Source organism: Triturus cristatus, chromosome 1_1 (genome assembly GCF_964204655.1).
Source record: "Triturus cristatus chromosome 1_1, aTriCri1.1, whole genome shotgun sequence".
Lineage (NCBI taxonomy): Eukaryota > Metazoa > Chordata > Amphibia > Caudata > Salamandridae > Triturus > Triturus cristatus.
The window spans coordinates 1,064,418,378-1,064,436,593 of NC_140579.1; the positions used below are offsets into that span (position 1 = coordinate 1,064,418,378).

Genomic DNA, 18,216 nt, shown 5'->3' on the forward strand with positions numbered 1-18,216 from the left:
TGTCACCTACATTTTTACACGTTATTTGTACTTTACATTATTAGATAGCAAGATAACTTTATGTGGGATATTTACTGAAATTACCAAATGAATTTTGTCAGCCACAGTTTTCAATCTTACGCAAAAGTCTGTGGGTCTGGCATTTGAGGTTTCCTCAAATTTCTTTTGTTTGTACTCCTAGCGGGTGTTCTTCTCACCCTTCTCCTCTGGAGATCCTACAATATAAAACAAACAGGGAGTATCTCTTGTATTTTCTGGTTGTTGTTTCCACCTTTTAATATTTTTGTTCTCAGTTTATCTTCATGCTAGTCCGGCCAACTGGTGTGTCGTGGTGAACGCTTTAATTTGTTCGTTCTTCTTTTTATTCAGTTTTGCTGTGTATTGTGAGAATTTTGCTTTATTCTCATTTTGCTTCTCCTTTTAGGTGTTTTCTTTGCTTTACACTACTTCTTCCTGTTTCCAGCAAAACTTTAGCTGTTATTTGTTTGCACCTTGCATACTTTCTACTTATTTTCCATTGTGCCCTGAAAAAGGGGGAAGATGTGTGTTCTACTTATTTTCCTGGTGCCCTGTAAAAGGGAAGAAAGAGGCGTGTGTCTTGCGTCACTCTCATTTAATACTGCTCTGCGATGTCTTCTCCTTGATCACTGTAGGGTTGTGTCATTCTCATTTTCTAGTTCTCCTTTATCACTGTAAAGTTTCTTAGCATTTCATCCATACGATTTAATGCATATCATCATTTAATGTTTTGTGGTTGGCTTGCGAGCTTCTTTCAAGTGGTTTCGTGGCTTCTTCATGTAATTGTTACCTATATGATTGATATGCCTATTTATTGATTTATTATTCACGTAATTGTTATCGATATGATTCTTATACTTACTTCTTGATGGATCATTCAGTTGTTATTATATAAGGGGGAAGATTTGTTGTATCTGATCTTCAATGCAATGCATCTTTCCTGATTCATGGTCCTTGCTGCTCAGCCAGTGTGGATGTGCTGTAGAATGTTGGTATGAGTGGTGAGGTCACAGAGTGTTGGGATGCCTGGGGAGTGTCAGTTGAGAGAATGGGCTGAGCCGGAAGGAGGCTGCTCCTGGTGGGGCTCTTGCTTACTTGATTACTACCATCTTCAATAAAGTACCATCTTCTTCATCTATACCCCGGCGTCAACGGATTTATTTAACATTACCACAATATGTTTGCCCAAACGACAGTTAAGCTAGATTCTAATTGGAAAGTTGGGTCTCCCTCAAACTTGATCAAGTTGTAGTTGACCCTAAACACAATAAAGGCCATACACTTAACTTAATTTTCTCTGCCCCTGACACCATTTTAGAATGCTTAACTTACCCTCTAGCATGAACTGATCATCAAGTAAATTTTAACTCTCCCCAAGCCACCCCTTTATCCTGACCCTCAGCGCCTAATAGCAGGAGTATAGGCAGACCTTCGTCCTGGCTGTCCATACCAGTAACTTCTACACCCATTGAAAAATTATCTCCGAACTCAGATATGGTCACTCTTTAACAACTGGCTTACCCAATCCTTAGATGAATGCCTACACCAAAAAACTCTATTAAGTTTAAACATACCCACCCTTCAGCACCCATTTTTCTGATGAACTTAAGGAAAGTAAACTAACATTTAAAAGACTCAAACCTACTTGGAGAAGACCCTACTGCTCTAATCCAATCCAACTATCGGATGGATCTGAAAAAGTACTCAAGGAATGTTCGCTCTGGCAAATTCAACTTTTGTTGTCTCACTATTACAAAACTAAGGCCACTTTTTATATATTTGGGTCTCCCAGAAACATGATTGTTGCTGCTATACCTGTTCTCCAGCTCAACGTCTTTGTAACAATAAATGTTTTTTCAGATATATTTTTTAACACCTTTAAGGTTAACTCCTAACACGTACCTCTACCGGAAATGTTGTCAACAGATTTGCCTCAGTTTGACAATTTTGCTCTTATTGAGGACTCTTTTATTCAAAACAAACTATCCTTACCTAAAGAAGGCTCCCCTTTGAATACATATCTCACCAAATTCCTTCACCAACGGTCAACACAAAATGTTCCTGTGCTCACCTCTCTGACTTCTGGAACAGTTCAGGAAGTTTGGAATCAGGCCTTACTTGTCCCTCTCCTAGAGAAACCTTCCACCAACCCTGAACTTCTCTCAAATTACCATCCTATCTTCCTACTTCAGTGCCACCCAAGATCTTAGAACCATGCGTCAATAAGAAACTATCATCTTTACTTGAAATATTTAACTATTTTGACGCTCAGCAGCCCAGCTGTTGATCCTGTTTTAGCACAGAGTCAGTCCTGTTGACTGTTATGAGTAAGATGAGATCATACCTAGAGGTTGGACATTCCACCAACTTATTCTACTAGATCTCTTTCCTGCTTTAGATACAATCTCATACCTTGTCCTTCTTCATCGAATTAAAGAGGCTGGAAAGAGAAGCCAGGTGCTTGATTGGTTTCACTCTTTTCTCTCCAACAGAACACACGCTGTACATTTTCAGCCTTATCAGACTTTCCAACGCCCACATGTGGAGTTCCAAAGGGTTCTGTCTAGAGCCCACTCTTTAATCCACATTTCACACCTTTGGCAAACATTATCTGTTCCTTTGGCTTCACCTATTTCTCATACGAGGATACCAAATGAAAAACAATCCCCTTGTGCTGAATTATACCAAAACCTTGGAGATGTTTTCTGGTAATTTGCTCATCTGGGTCTCTGAATGTTGGTGTTGTTCATTGGGGAGCTCCTGTCCCTATAACCTCTTCCTGAAATCTGGACATTCTTTTTGACAACTCACTTTTCAACAACAAATCCTCAACATCATCGCTACTTGTTTCCATATGTTGGAAATTGCAAAATAAAAAAAAAATAAAAAAAGCTCTACCTCTTATGCCCAATGATTGGTGAAATCTTTTAATTCAATTCATCATCCTATCCAAACTGGACTGCTACAATTCTTTATACCTTGGTCTTTCTCAAAAACACCTCTATAGACTCCAATGTATCAAGTATGCATACACTATTCTCTTAACTCAGTGTAAAGAAATATGAACCTACAATGAATCATCTTTGAACATTACATTGGCTTCCTATAGAAAAAATGTGTATATTCAAAGCTCTTTTGCCATTGTTGTTGAAGGTGTACCAAATAACTCTGTAATCTGAGAATTTATTACGAGAATTAAATAAATTTAGCTTAACAGGTTGACAAAACTCACAATGGTCAGGAACGCTAGGGATCATTTCTCAGGTATTTGCTAAACGGTATACGGTAGACTGATTTCAAAGCCACTTCTAAATCAAAGGCATACAGTTTAAAATACCTTAGCAAGGGTGATGGGACTAAAGAATTTATGTAAAGAGAAAAAAGAAAATGACATTCAAATTACATGGACAGATTCTCCATATTTCAATACAAGCATGCCTGTTATTTTACAGTTTACATCTTACCTTTGTAAAACACACCCCAGACACCCTTTTTCTCAGACAGCAGCCAACTTTTCAGGCGAGGCACCTTCTTGAAGTGGGCACACGTGCATACGAAGAGCAGACCAAAAACTAGCATTCCAGCTAAGGAGTATACTAGAAGAAAAAATAAATAAATAAATCAGCAAAGCCCTCCATGGTACAGCGAACAAAACTCAGACAGCAGTGACATGCTCTATTAAAGCCATACCCAACCCTTCACTACAAAGATGCATAAATAACCTCTTCCTCACTACACTGCCCCTACTGACAGGGAGGGGAGAACAAATAATGGGCGCAAATCATACCTGGGCATGGACCATCTACATAAATGGCACAAGGACCAGCACATTGTCAAGGTAAGAGACAAGGACAAAGCCTCACAACTAGATCACTCTCCAACAAACCAGCATACCTTTTGTTGTCAAAAGATACAACAAAAACCCCTACCAACTCCAGAAATCACAAGAGGGAGGCCCAACAGCCCCCTTGCTGTCTTGAATCCAAACCGAGCCCAGATCCTCATGCTAATGATGCATTCACTATTAGTGGCATTTGAGAACTGTTTACTAAAACCGGACACAACAGTGTGTGCGTTAGGGAGGAACATATTCAGCGTGTTCATTTTCAGCGCCGGGACACTCCTGGGAGTAGCCGTGCGCTCTACAAATACCCGACATAACATAACATAACATATATAAATTACACCCATCTCACAGCCAGGGAACGCACCATCAATTCCCAACTAAAAGAAAACACAGTTGGAATTTTCACTGTATGAAACCTCCTTAGAACAGTGTTGCCACTGAAAATGACAAGTGTATCCCACAGTCAGTAAAAGTGATAGGGAAGCTCTTCTACAAGGGAACACAACAGGGTAATGCCCCCTATCTCAAAGACAGACAACCTGTTATTATAACCTTCCATATCCACCCGTCACATACAACATTGTGGCATTCCTTAGGAGTTCATCATCTCTTTTGGTCAACATTTAACTTGTTCCCTTACTGGAGCAGATAAGATCATTCAACCTACTTGTTCAACTATACAGGTGATACATGCAATAATATCAAAAATGGGTGGCCTAGATTACCTCTACAAGTCAAGGCTTGACCACTGATTCCATGCCATACATGATGAGTGACCACCTTAAGTTCAACATCACAAAAATAGAGATCATGAATTGCGAGCAATAGCAAGAACAACAAATGGACCAAGGATCCTGATGACCTGCCAGCCACATCAAGAGGAAACATATTGGTAAACATGGACTCATATTTATCCCGGACACCACCTGCAACAAGGTCACACACAGCGACTTCTACACAATGAAAAGACTGTTGTGTCTTCCCATTTCTTGGATACCAACAAAAAGGCCAAGATATATTCATATTTGTGATTTCCAAGCTTGGCTATGCCCATAGCTTATACCATGGCGCTCTGTTTAATCATTTGCCAAATAAAACAATGCCAAAACACTGTGCAAGACTCCTCCTCCTTTCCCTATAGGACGCATGATGCCAGACCTTCAAGCACTCATGTAGCCTGACAATCAATGTTCAGCACTCGTGTTGCCTTCAGATGAAAATGGACCACCAATATCTACAAACTAAATTTAAACAACACAAAGTAGAACACTGTGTTCCAGGCTAGCAACACTGGTTGACATACGGCCTTACAATAAGAAAACTATAGGAGGCGCAGCTTTCTCTGTACAAGCTCCCAAATTCTGGAACATATTGCCAGGTAAGATTTGAAGCATTCGGGGAAAAACATTTTTTATACGATTCAAAAGAGCTGAAAACCTGGTTGTTCCTGAGATATTTATACCAACAGCTGACCATGGGACGGAACGTAGAACGAGAATCCAGCTTATCTGTACAAGTACAGTCCCGAGATCTGGAAGACTCCTGAACAGCATACCACACCAAGAAGACAGGCAGACACCAAACCTGTGTTGCAGACCTTCACCCAACATTGAAACACAATGATATAGACATACTGAAGCGATATATAACCTACACCAATCCCACCTATAAGATATGCCTTTCTAGTCAATTTCAGACTTACTACCACTCCGCTCCAGAAGACTCCTTCCAGACTGGTAAGATGAAGAACTCTAACCATAATCATCCCCACACTTCACAGACATAGTAATCAAAGTCTGCCCTACTTCTAATCATTACTGTTCCATCATACACCATTTCATCAACTGATCCCTCGTCAACGGAACAGGTTTAAAATGTATGAAAGAACATGTCAAAACATTGCTGGCAACTGGAGGGCACAGATAGTCTATAGAAGCCTAGGTACGTAACCACACAGACCTGCGGGCGAGATCTACCACACACAACAAAACAGTCCATACTACAGGTCCCGAACACATACTCTGAGCAACAAATCAATTAAAATAAACAGTGTTAGTTAAATAGCTAACTTGCTTATTGTTTAAATGTCTTAAAATCATTTACAATAAAAATATACATAAATTATAAAAGACAATTTTAAAATCACAGAACTAGGAAATAAAAATCAAATTACATGTATAAAACGTTATTCCAAAATGGATATAAATTTCATCACACGTACAATTGGTTTTTCAGTAGTCCCCATAAAACAGATTCTAGTGGCATCCTTAGTTGGTCTTATTCCATTCTCTTTGAACAATGCTTTTTAAAATCTTTTACGAATAGCAACCTGTTTTGGACAGTTACAGAAAGCATTTTCAATTGTTTCATAACTTAAATGGCACAAACACCATATGATTTGGTGATTTATTCCATACACCCTCGACCTGGATGAGTGGAATACAGGAGACAAAACCTTAAAAAAAAATTTCACCATTGACGGATTTATTGGCGAATCTAAATAGGCCTGTTGTATGCGTTTATAGGAATCTAGGACATAACAGCTATAATTTTAGCCTTCACCATTTCACAACAGCAGCTTCAAATTTAGATGAATTAATTGCTTGCTTAATTCACTTTTTACGCTGCAGTCTATTCATATTAGAAAGATTAATTAATGATGGTAGATTATAACTTGTCAGCAAGGTAGATACCGGATGAGTGGAAAAAATATTTTGAACTACTAGTGGTGAAAATATCTGACTTAATCATGACTTTTACTTAATTCTCTTTTACATACACACAGTTACAGTTCTAACTGAGCAACCTGATGTTGCTTTAGGACTGAATAGACATCTAGCATGGGGAGTAGACTGTCTAAGACTAAATAAATTCCGTACACAGTTATAACAAAAACAATGTCTAGTCTCCTTAAAGAAGCAGAATTCATTATGTTTGACCCATACACGAGTGAAGAATCTAATTTTGACTTGATGGCAATAGTTTTATCTAATGTTTTAACTCATGATGTAGATCTCTTTCTTTTTAATGTATGTTTGTATCTTTTATGGTCGCACTTGCTTCCGAATAAAGAAAGAATTATCATAATTTTGATTTGATGGCAATAGTATTTCGAGCCAATGGCCCCGCCCGTCATTTTGAAGCAAAACGTTTAATTGCCATTGCTGACTTACTACATTTATTCAAATTCGCAATCTGCTGAGACCAATTTAAAATTCTGTTTTATTCATAACAAGAGGACCTTCACATTAAATATTCCTTTGGTACCTCCTAGTTATTTTCTGCCCGATGATGAAGCATGGCGCCCCTCTGGGTGTGTGAGGGCTCTTTTGCTTCTGTGTAGTCAGATCCCCCGGATCAGCTTGCTCAGTTCCCTACCAACCAACTAGCTTTTTGCCTTTCCTCTTACCGCAATAGGTACTGCATTCTTGTGTTTACATACATTTCTAAGGAGCGTGTATGCTGGACCTAAAAGCGCTCCTTGTCCCTTTCAGTTTTCTGACCAATTTAAAGTATCATGTATAACTATTCCCAGATAAATATAGCTTTTTACAATGTCCATTTTTTGGGGCTTGATCATCCACTTCGACTTCCCAAAGCACATATATTTCTTTGTTTTCTCATGGTTCATTTTTTTTAAATAGTCTGCTAGATTATAATCCAAAAGACATTAACTACAGTTGAAGACCTAGTTAAGTTCTAGAAAACAAACCAGATCACCTGCATTGGCTAAAAATGGAACACTACAACGGCCCAGTTTCAGAAAGCCCTTCTCCTTAAACAGTTGAAAAAAAAGATTAGCAAAATATATTGAAAATAACAACTCGGCAAAAATTATGCACCCTTGTTTTAAATCATTTGCAGTTTTAATAGGTGGTGTTAATCCTCTGTCACTCAATTTAACCTGAACCCAGGTATCCAAATATAGCTGAATAATTAAATTTAGACGTGAATCGTCCAGCCCCCAACATGCCAATTTTGACCACAATGTATTTCTATCATACGCATTAGAATAATCTATAAAACAGGCATGTTTTGACCAAGCAGTTTATAGAAACCATACTATCCATAGTCGAAGAAGCAGATTTAAAACCAGTTTGATTGGGAGTAATTATTGAAGAACATTGTGCCCAGTCTACTAATTTCGATACTAATAGCTTGCTTAAACAAATTCTATTCGCATTACAGCTATAAAATAATAGCGAATGGGTTCTCATTTGCAACTAGTTTATACAAGGGTTGCATAATGCAACCTTTCCAGGACAAAAGAATACTACCATAACACAGAATTAAAGGTAGACGCTATGTCTATGGACCAGTTCGCTGCATTTTTCTTTATTATGGCATTAGAGATTCCATAGGATATGGGACAAGTGAGGTTTTTATTTCAGCAATTAGAGTACCTATCTCCTCTATGCACGTTTTAACTTTGAAACTTAAAACGTGGGAACCCACATTGCAGGGGACTGGCCACCAGAACCACACAACTCTGCAAGATAAGTATCCCATTTATTATGATTTATATACGAATACCTGGAACTATTTTTCTTATTCTCGTCAAACCCAATTAGTAACCAAAACTTCTTTGAGTTTTTATAATCGATTCATGTAATTCAGTCCATAATTGGTGTTGTTGCTTAAGTTTCATTTCTCTCAGCACTAACCTTAGTTCTTTTTTTATGTAGCTGCCTAGGTATGCGAAAGACATACTGGGGACTTTTAGAAAGTTGACCAGGGAATGCATTCTGCCTGTGGCTTGGTATTGGCATTGTAAATAAAGATGTATGGCTTTTGATTTGCTGGCTTTAGGCTGGGAAGCTTGAGCTCGTACCTACACATGCTAAAGCCGTGCTTACAGTATTCTTCCACAAACTCGTTTTCTGTACTAATCAGGCCTTTAAATCTTGTTCTTATCTTGTCATGTTACATTTTCTGGGCACTCAAAGACCAAGGTCAAATGTCAAGTTATGTTTTCATGGGAGCATGGTGGTTATTTTGCTTTCGGCTGACTTCAAGGTGAAAGCTTTTATAGAAAAGGAATGCAGTTAACTATCCCCATGGAGCATGCTTGTGCCCTTAAAAAAAAAATTAGATATAGCCATCTCAAGAGGTATCTAGCTCTTCACGTTTTTTGCAAAATTCCTCTTTTGGGGGGAGTTAATTTAATTTGTGAAACATTTCTTTTAGGAACAAAGTACAAAACTGCTTTTCAGTCTCAGTGTCAGCCTAGTGTATGGTGATCTTGGGCAATTTACACCGTTTACGGCTCGTTCACTGTCAAGCATAGGAACAGATCTTTTCACAGGAAAGAGCCAGCCACATTGTAATACAATTTAACAATGCTTGGTTTTCACTTTGATGTGTAAGGCATATGCTTTTTTATGACACCTGTGGCAACTCTTTCTGGAGAGTTGGATAAGTTTAAAGGCACTTTTTATAAAAGCTTTTGGGCTTACGTTTAGCTACACAATAATTATATATTTTGTCTGCAACTCTGTCTTTTTTGGAACACATATTACTGGATATAAACGATTTACTCGTTTGTCTGTGCAGGCACCAAAGTCATGATTTTAATGGTGCTGCAGGTGCACAGATGCCAAAAGGTCTAGGAAACCCACTGCACACCGATTATTGCTACATTTTACTATCAAAAAAACAGTCAGGTGCGGCTACCTTGCAGGCACTAAGGTCATGATCTGGTGCAATAGGTGCAGTGGCACAGGGGCCAAAACGTCTACGAAACCCACTGAACACCAATTATTCCTATATTTTACTACTACAAAGCAGTCTGTAGTGCAGTAACCTTGCAGGCACTAGGGTCATGATTTGAATGGTGTATCAGGTGCAGTGGCACAGGGGTCAAAAGCGCCTGGAAACTTACTTAACATCGATTATTGCTATACGTTACTACTAAACAAGCAGTCATAGGTGCAGTTGCCTTGCAGGCACTAGGGTCATGATTTGAATGGTGCAGCAGGTGCAGTGGTACAAGGGCCAAAAGGTCTAGGAAACCCACTGAACATCAATTATTGCTATATTTCTAGGGCCATGATTTTAATTGTGCAGCAGGCGCAATAGCACAGGGGCAAAAAACTCTAGAAAACCCACTTTACACAGATTGTTATAGTTTACTACTAAACAAGCAGTCACAAGTCCAATTACCTTGCAGGTACTAGGGCCATGATTTGAATGGTACAGCAGGTGCAGTAGGCCAGAGTCCACAATGTCAAGGAAACCCACCGAACAAAGATTATTGCTATATTTTACTGTTAAACAAGCAGTCACAAGTGCTTTTTTTGGTTCTTTTGTTATCCATTGCACCCAAAGCAACACATTGCCTAAAGCATCACTGTAATAAAAGTTGTAACCTAGTGGACTTTTCTGTACTCCTACAACTTACGTTATTGTGAGCGCATTTATATGGCACATTTAAACAAGATCTATTGGCTTTGTCAATGTTTTTTAGCCAACACATTGACATTGCTAAAGTGCAGCATAGCTGAAAGTAAAATAAAAAGCACTATAACGCGGACAATGCTGGCTGTGTCACACAGCTTTTTTACATTACTTTCAGCCATTTGCAACATAGCTAAACATTAGCAAAGCCAACAAATCCCACATAAGCAAGACTAATTTACTTTGCCAATGCTTAATTGTTGTATTTCCTTATTCCCAAGGCATTGAGACATGCAGTGAAGAGAGCTTTCCTGCAAAGTATAAAATTAATAAAAACGTTTTGAAATAAACACGGTGCATCTTGGCATATCTATTTACTTGACGTATCATAATGAAAATTATTTAAAGTAGGACTGTAACACAGTCTATTTGGGAAATCTCTGATTCCACATCCATCAAACCACCAAGCGCTGAGTCTCGTAACACAATAAAAGTATATAGCTGGTCATCATGCAAAGCACAAACACTTCCCACAGAGGTTCAAACTAAAGATCACACACATCCACACAGTGCAGGGTGCGTCCGCATGGTTAAGCACGTTGGTGACCCAGATAGGAGTGCTAAACACTACACAAATGCTGTAATATAATACAAAAAGTAAGACAACAATTCAAGGGACCCTGAACATGACAAAATTCTGCAAGTAAACATGAAAACAAGCATTGGAAATGCAATAGGTCTCGCATTTGTTGGAGCTGGAGCTATTGGTATTGTAAATGGCAATGTTTTGTACTTTGAAAAAGGTCTTGTGTTTGTTGGAGCTATTCACATTGTAAATGGCAATGTTTTTTTATTTATCCTTAGGGTTCTATATAGCACGAACTTAACAGCCTCTGTTGTGAACTTCGATTTATCAAAGTTTTGTGAGCCCTGAAATTTGCACAAGTAAAGTGCTAACAGTATAAATATGGGCACTGTTTAATAAACGAAGCCATTGCAATACAAGAGCAAAGGTGACCGAGTGACTGCTTCTGGGTTTACGGAGTTGCTTACACTCACTGCCCGTTAAAGCTAGCTAGCCCGATACTATGAGTTTATCAAACTTAATGCTATGTTTTCTTATGTTATGTTTTGTTATGCTATGCTATGTTTTGTGTATGCTATGTTTTGTTGTGTTTTACTATGCTATGTGTTAGGTTAGGCTATGCTATGTTTTGTTATGCTATGCTATGTTTTGTTGTGTTTTGTTTTGCTATGCTATGTTTTGTTGTGTTTTGTTATGCTATGCTTTGTTTTGCTATGCTATGTTTTGTTCTGTTCTGTTATGCTATGTTGTGTTTTGTTATGCTATGCTGTTTCGTTATGCTATGCGTCGTTATGCTATGCGTCGTTATGCTATGCGTCGTTATGCTATGCGTCGTTATGCTATGCGTCGTTATGCTATGCGTCGTTATGCTATGCGTCGTTATGCTATGCGTCGTTATGCTATGCGTCGTTATGCTATGCGTCGTTATGCTATGCGTCGTTATGCTATGCGTCGTTATGCTATGCGTCGTTATGCTATGCGTCGTTATGCTATGCGTCGTTATGCTATGCGTCGTTATGCTATGCGTCGTTATGCTATGCTTTGCTATGTTCTGTTATGCTATGCTATGCTATGCTTTGTTTTGTTATACTATGCTTTGTTTTGTTATGCTGTTTTGTTTTGCTATGCTATGTTTTGTTATGCTATGCTGTGATTTGTTGTGTTGTGCTATGCTTTGTTGTGTTTTGCTATGCTATGTTTTGATATGCTGTGCTATTCTATGTTTTTTATGCTATGCTGTGTTTTGTTTAGTTATGCTATGTTTTGTTGTGTTTTGTTGTTTTTTGTTATGCCATTTTTTGTTATGCTATGCTGTTTTGTTGTGTTTTGTTATGCTATGCTATTTTGTGTTTAGTTAAGCTACGTTTTGTTTTGTTATGCTTTGATATGCTATATTTTGTTATGCTATGTTTTGTGATGCCATGCTATGCTATGTTTTGTTTTGCTATGCTATGCTTTGTTATGTTCTGTTATGCTATGCTATGTTTTGTTGTGTTTTGTTATGCTATGCGTCGTTATGCTATGCGTCGTTATGCTATGCTATGTTTTGTTTTGTTATGCTATGCTATGTTTTGTTTAGTTATGCTATGCTACGTTTTGTTGTGTTTTGTTATGCTATGTTTTGTTATGTTATTTTTTTTATGCTATGCTATGTTGTGTTTTGTTATGCTATGCTATGTTTTGTGATGCTATGCTATGTTGTGTTTTGTTATGCTTTGTTTTGTTATACTATGTTTTGTTATGCTGTTTTGTTGTGTTGTGTTGAGCTATGCTATGTTGTGTTGTGTTTTGCTATGCTATGTTTTGTTATGCCATGCTATGTTTTGTAATGCTATGCTTTTTTATGCTATGTTTTGTTTTGATATGCTATGGTATTCCATGTTTTTTATGCTATGCTATGTTTTGTTTAGTTATGCTAGGCTATGTTTTGTTGTGTTTTGTTATGCTATGCTATGTTTTGTTATGCTATGCTATGTTTTGCTATGCTATGCTATGCTTTGTTATGCTATGCTTTGTTATGCTATGTTTTGCGCTGCTATGCTATGTTTTGTTGTTTTTTGTTATGCTATGCTTTGTTTTGTTATGCTATGTTTTGCTTTGCTATGCTATGTTTTGTTATTCTATGCTTTGTTATGCTATGCTGTGATTTGTTGTGTTGTCTTATGCTATGCTATGTTTTTTTGTGTTTTGCTATGCTATGCTTTGTTATGCTATGCTATGCTTTTTTATGCTACGTTTTGTTTTGATATGCTATGCTATTTTTTTTATGCTAAGCTATGTTTTGTTTAGCTATGCTATGCTATGTTTTGTTGTGCTTTGTTATGCTATGCTTTGTAGTGTTTTTTATGCTATGCTAGGTTTTGTTATGCTATGCTATTATATGTTTTTGTATGCAATGCTGTGTTTTGTTTAGTTATGCTATGTTTTGTTGTTTTTTGTTATGCTATGCTATGTTTTGTTATGCTATGTTATGTTTTGTTATGCTATGAATTATTTTGTTATGCCATTTTTTGTTATGCTATGCTGTTTTGTTGTGTTTTGTTATGCTATGCTATTTTGTGTTTAGTTATGCTATGTTTTGTTTTGTTATGCTATGCTTTGTTGTGTTTTATGCTATATTTTGTTTAGCTATGCTTTGTTATGCTATGCTATGTTTTGCTATGCTATGCTATGTTTTTTGTGTTTTGTTATGCTATGTTTTGTTATGCTATGCGTCGTTATGCTATGCTATGTATTGTGATGCTATGCTATGTTTTGTTGTGTTTTGTTATGCTATGCTTTGTTTTGTTATACTATGTTTTGTTGTGTTTTGTTATGCTATGCTTTGTTATGCCATGCTGTGATTTGTTGTGTTGTGTTAAGCTATGCTGTGTTGTGTTTGCTCTGATATGCTAGGTTTTGTTATGCTATGCTATGTTTTGTTATGCTATGCTTTTTATGCTATGTTTTGTTTTGATATGCTATGGTATTCCATGTTTTTTATGCTATGCTATGTTTTGTTTAGTTATGCTATGCTAGGTTTTGTTGTGTTTTGTTATGCTATGCTATGTTTTGCTATGCTATGCTATGTTATGCGATGCTATGTTTTGCGATGCTATGCTTTGTTATGCTATGCTTTGTTATGCTATGCTTTGTTATGCTATGTTTTGCTTTGCTATGCTATGTTTTGTTATGCTATGCTTTGTTATGCTATGCTGTGATTTGTTGTTGTCTTATGCTATGCTATGTTTTGTTGTGTTTTGCTATGCTATGCTATGTTTTGTTATGCTATGCTATGCTTTTATGCTGTTTTGTTTTGATATGCTATGCTATTCTATGTTTTTTATGCTAAGCTATGTTTTGTTTAGCTATGCTATGCTATGTTTTGTTGTGTTTTGTTATGCTATGCTATGCTATGTTTTGTTATGTTATGCTATGTTGTGTTGTGTTTTGCTATGCTATGCTTTGTTTTATGCTATGCTATGTTTTGTTGTTTTGTTATACTATGCTTTGTTTTGTTATGCTATGTTTTGTTTTGCTATGCTATGTTTTGTTTTGCTATGCTGTGATTTGTTGTGTTGTGCTTTGTTGTGTTTTGCTATGCTATGCTTTGTTATGCTATGCTTTGTTATGCTACGCTATGCTTTGTTTTGATATGCTATGTTATTCTATGTTTTTATGCTATGCTGTGTTTTGTTATGCTATGTTATGTTTTGTTATGCTATGCTTTATGCTATGTATTGTTTTGTTATGCAATTTTTTGTTATGCTATGCTGTTTTGTTGTGTTTTGTTATGCTATGCTATTTTGTGTTTAGTTATGCTACGTTTTGTTATGCTAGGTTTTGTTATGCTATGTTTTGTGATGCTATGCTATGTTTTGTTATGCTATGTTTTGTTTTGCTATGCTATGTTTTGTTATGCTATGCTATGTTTTGTTATGCTACGCTACGTTTTGTTGTGTTTTGTTATGCAATGCTTTGCTTTGCTATGTTTTGTTATGCTATGTGTTGTTGAGTTTTGTTATGCTATGCTATTTTTTCTTATGCTATGCTATGTTTTGTTATGCTATGCTTTGTTTTTTTATGCTATACTATGTTATGTTATGCTATGTTATGATTTGTTATGTTATGTTAGGCGAGGCTATGTTTTTTTATGTTATAGTATGTTTTGTTAAGTTATGGTATGCTATGCAATGGCTGTGTTTTGCTATGCTAGGCTTTGTTTTGTTATGCTATGTTTTGTGATGCTATGCTATGTTTTGTTACGTTTTGTTATGCTATGCTTTGTTTTGTTATGCTATACTATGTTATGTTATGCTATACTATGTTATGTTTTGTTATGCTACGTTATGATTTGTTATGTTAGGCGAGGCTATGTTTTGTTATGTTATGGTAAGTTATGGTATGCTATGCAATGGTATGCAACGTTAGGCTATGTTTTATTATGTTATGTAATGGTAGGTTTTGTTATGTTAGGCTATGTTCTGTTATGTTATGCTGTTATTTTATGTTAGGCTAGGCTATGTTTTGTTATGTTATGCTATGTTATGGTGTATTAAACTACTGTGGATTTTATAACATCCAAAAGCTGATGAATGAAGCGGGCTTGCACGTCTTTGAGCTTGTGCGCGCTCCCCTCCCTCCCCCACCACAGTACTTTGCATTTTGCCCTGTGTCTGTGTTTAGTTATGCTACGTTTTGTTGTGTTTTGTTATGTTATGCTATGTTTTGTTATGCTATATTTTGTTATGCTATGCTATGCTATGTTGTGTTATGCTATGCTATGTTTTATGCTATGCTGTTTTGTTTTGTTATGCTATGTTTTATTATGCTATGTTTTGTGATGCTATGCTATGTTTTGTTTTTTGTTATGCTATGCTATGTTTTGTTATGCTATGCTATGCTATGCTGTTTTGTTATGCGATGCTACGTTTTGTTGTGTTTTGGTATGCAATGCTTTGCTTTGTTTTGTTATGCTATGTGTTGTTGAGTTTTGTAATGGTGTGCTAATTTTTCTTATGCTATGCTATGTTTTGTTATGCTATGCTTTGTTTTGTTATGCTATGCTTTGTTATGCTATGCTATGTTTTGTTTTGATATTTTTTGTTATGCTTTGCTATTTTTTGTTGTCTTTTTTATGCTATACTATTTTTTGTTATGCTATGCTAGGTTTTTTTGTGTTTTGCTATGCTAGGCTTTGTTTTGTTATGCTATGCTATGTTTTGTGATGCTATGCTTTGTTTTGTTATGCTATACTATGTTATGTTATGCTATCAGTGGAAGCAAAGCGTGAAGGCGATACACTGAGGACAAATGAGTGTGTGGCAAAGGAGCAGAGAGTGATGTAAAGTTAACTAAGGACAACATAGGAGGAAGGGAGAGATGGAGAAACATGATGCAAGCGTCGATGTATAGTCATGAGCGAGGAAACATGAAAATCTGCTGCGCGCTGACAAACACACGTGCTGAAGACAAAGTTGAATGAAAGCACAAGCGATTATCCTTACCGTTTGTCTGATCGTGCCTTTACATTTATTTACATGCGTTAGAGGACACGCGCTGTAGATGATATGAAATGAAAGTACAAGCGATAATCCTTCACGCTTGGCTGCATGCTGTTAGTTGAAGATGGGTAAGACTTCCCTTGAAATCTGAACAAGCCATATGAATCAAGGCTCAGCAAAATAAAAGAAAATCAAAGGCGGTAAAAGGCTTGAAAAGTTTGTAGCGGCGAAAGTGAAAGTAATCGAGCAGAGCATCAAAGGGCTGGGTGAGAAGGGAGGGGGAATGCAAGGGTCAAAGCAGCTAAAGTGAAAGAAAGCTATAGAGAAGGGAGGGGGGAGTGGAAAGTTTGTAGCGGTGAAAGTAATCGAGCAGAGCATCAAAGGGCTGGGTGAGAAGGGAGGGGGGAATGCAAGGGTCAAAGCGGCTAAAGTGAAAGAAAGCTATAGAGAAGGGAGGGGGGAGTGGGAGCAGCTGTGCACGTGCATGTGATCGTGCACTCAAGGTTTAGGCCAGCCAAAACTGTGGGTAGCACTTTGAAAATCCCACATACAAAATGTCTCTTCGAGCCTTTGGCTCGCGAGACCTAAAGAAGCCCCACTATGAAGTTATACGACTGAGACCCTGCACTGCAAAGAAACACAACAAAGATCCGAACTGTGTAACACACACTGCGCCGACCCCACTGCCCCTACATGTGAAAGGACCCCAGCTACCAGAAAAACGGGAAGAACTCTTCACTGTGGGTGCACATTATAGAAATGCCTGCAAGAAGTAAAATGGCATGAACCTGCACTGAAAGGAATGTGTCAGATGCCCTCTTCTTATCAACATACAGAAACTTGGAGCAAATATCGCATATGCTCCCCAGCACCATTGGACACGGACAGGCAGCTCTGCCAAGAACCACACATCTGGCGTTAGACGAACGCATTTCAGTGTCGTGATCCGCATCACCGCACTGAAATGCAAAATCACACATTACAGCGCCTCAGCTGTAAAGCTGGGAGTGCTGCTATAATTATAAAAGCACCATACAAGCTGTAGTGGCAGCCGTGGTGTGCGCTGCTGCTGGCAGGCTTGGGGGCTCTTTGGCACAGCTATAGCTCAGCTCAGCTGCACAGAGGGTGGAGTGCTACAATGTTACAAATACACTGATGCGCTACGATATCCCGGACGTCAGAGGACAGGTCAGAGCTCAATTGCTACCTAGTGTCCCGAATGGCAAGTGACTTTAGGCGGGTCTGGCTCCTGTGGCGGGAGCAGGTGGGCCGCCACGCAGTTGAGTTCAAAGATGGCTGCTGAAACAATGGTGAGCCCATCCCCATGGTGGCTGCGGCAAACAATACTTTTGGTAGAGCTTGCACGCCGGCGGCTGCTACTGGACCTGATCCCACCGGCACCATCATGGCTACATGGGTGCAATCTGGGCTAAGCAGCAGAATCATTGTTGCGGAACTGAGCCAGTCAGTCCGCGGTAGTCAGCACAGTCGTTACTTGCGGACAGCCAATTACTGTAATCCGTGTTCCGAGTCAGGTCAGTGTTTATTTTAGATTGATATCACCTCATGGCCTGTGTTCCGCTTCGCTTCATGGGTCTCTCTGTGGAGCCTTGGGAGAGGGGGTCTCTGAAGCAGTTTGAGGCCTGTTTTATTTCTTGGTTAAGGAGCCGCAAGACCCCATCTTTCCCCTGTTTCTTGACAGCGGCAGGTCTCTCTTCCTCACAAGCAGAGGGGAAAAAAGTCAGAAGCAGCACATGAAGGTGGAGTCTTAATTCAGAAACCCTCAGTTTGCTCAGCAAGACAAGCTAGCACAGCAAATCCCCTCCCTTAGGGAACAAATATTTATCAGAGCGTCTTGTTAAATAGCGTAGGCTGTGTCCATTTTA

The 18,216-nt window shown here is 38.2% G+C and overlaps 1 protein-coding gene across 2 annotated transcripts in view; it reads right to left on the reverse strand.

The window, feature by feature from the left end:
* TMEM167B (transmembrane protein 167B) overlaps positions 1 to 18,216 on the reverse strand; it is a 179,975-nt gene that overhangs the window by 146,664 nt on the left and 15,095 nt on the right. For both annotated transcript variants that reach the window (XM_085651144.1, XM_085651142.1), the window contains exon 2: positions 3,483 to 3,614. In XM_085651144.1, the coding sequence (XP_085507270.1) occupies positions 3,483 to 3,614 (132 nt within the window). The remainder of the gene's footprint in view (positions 1 to 3,482; positions 3,615 to 18,216) is intronic.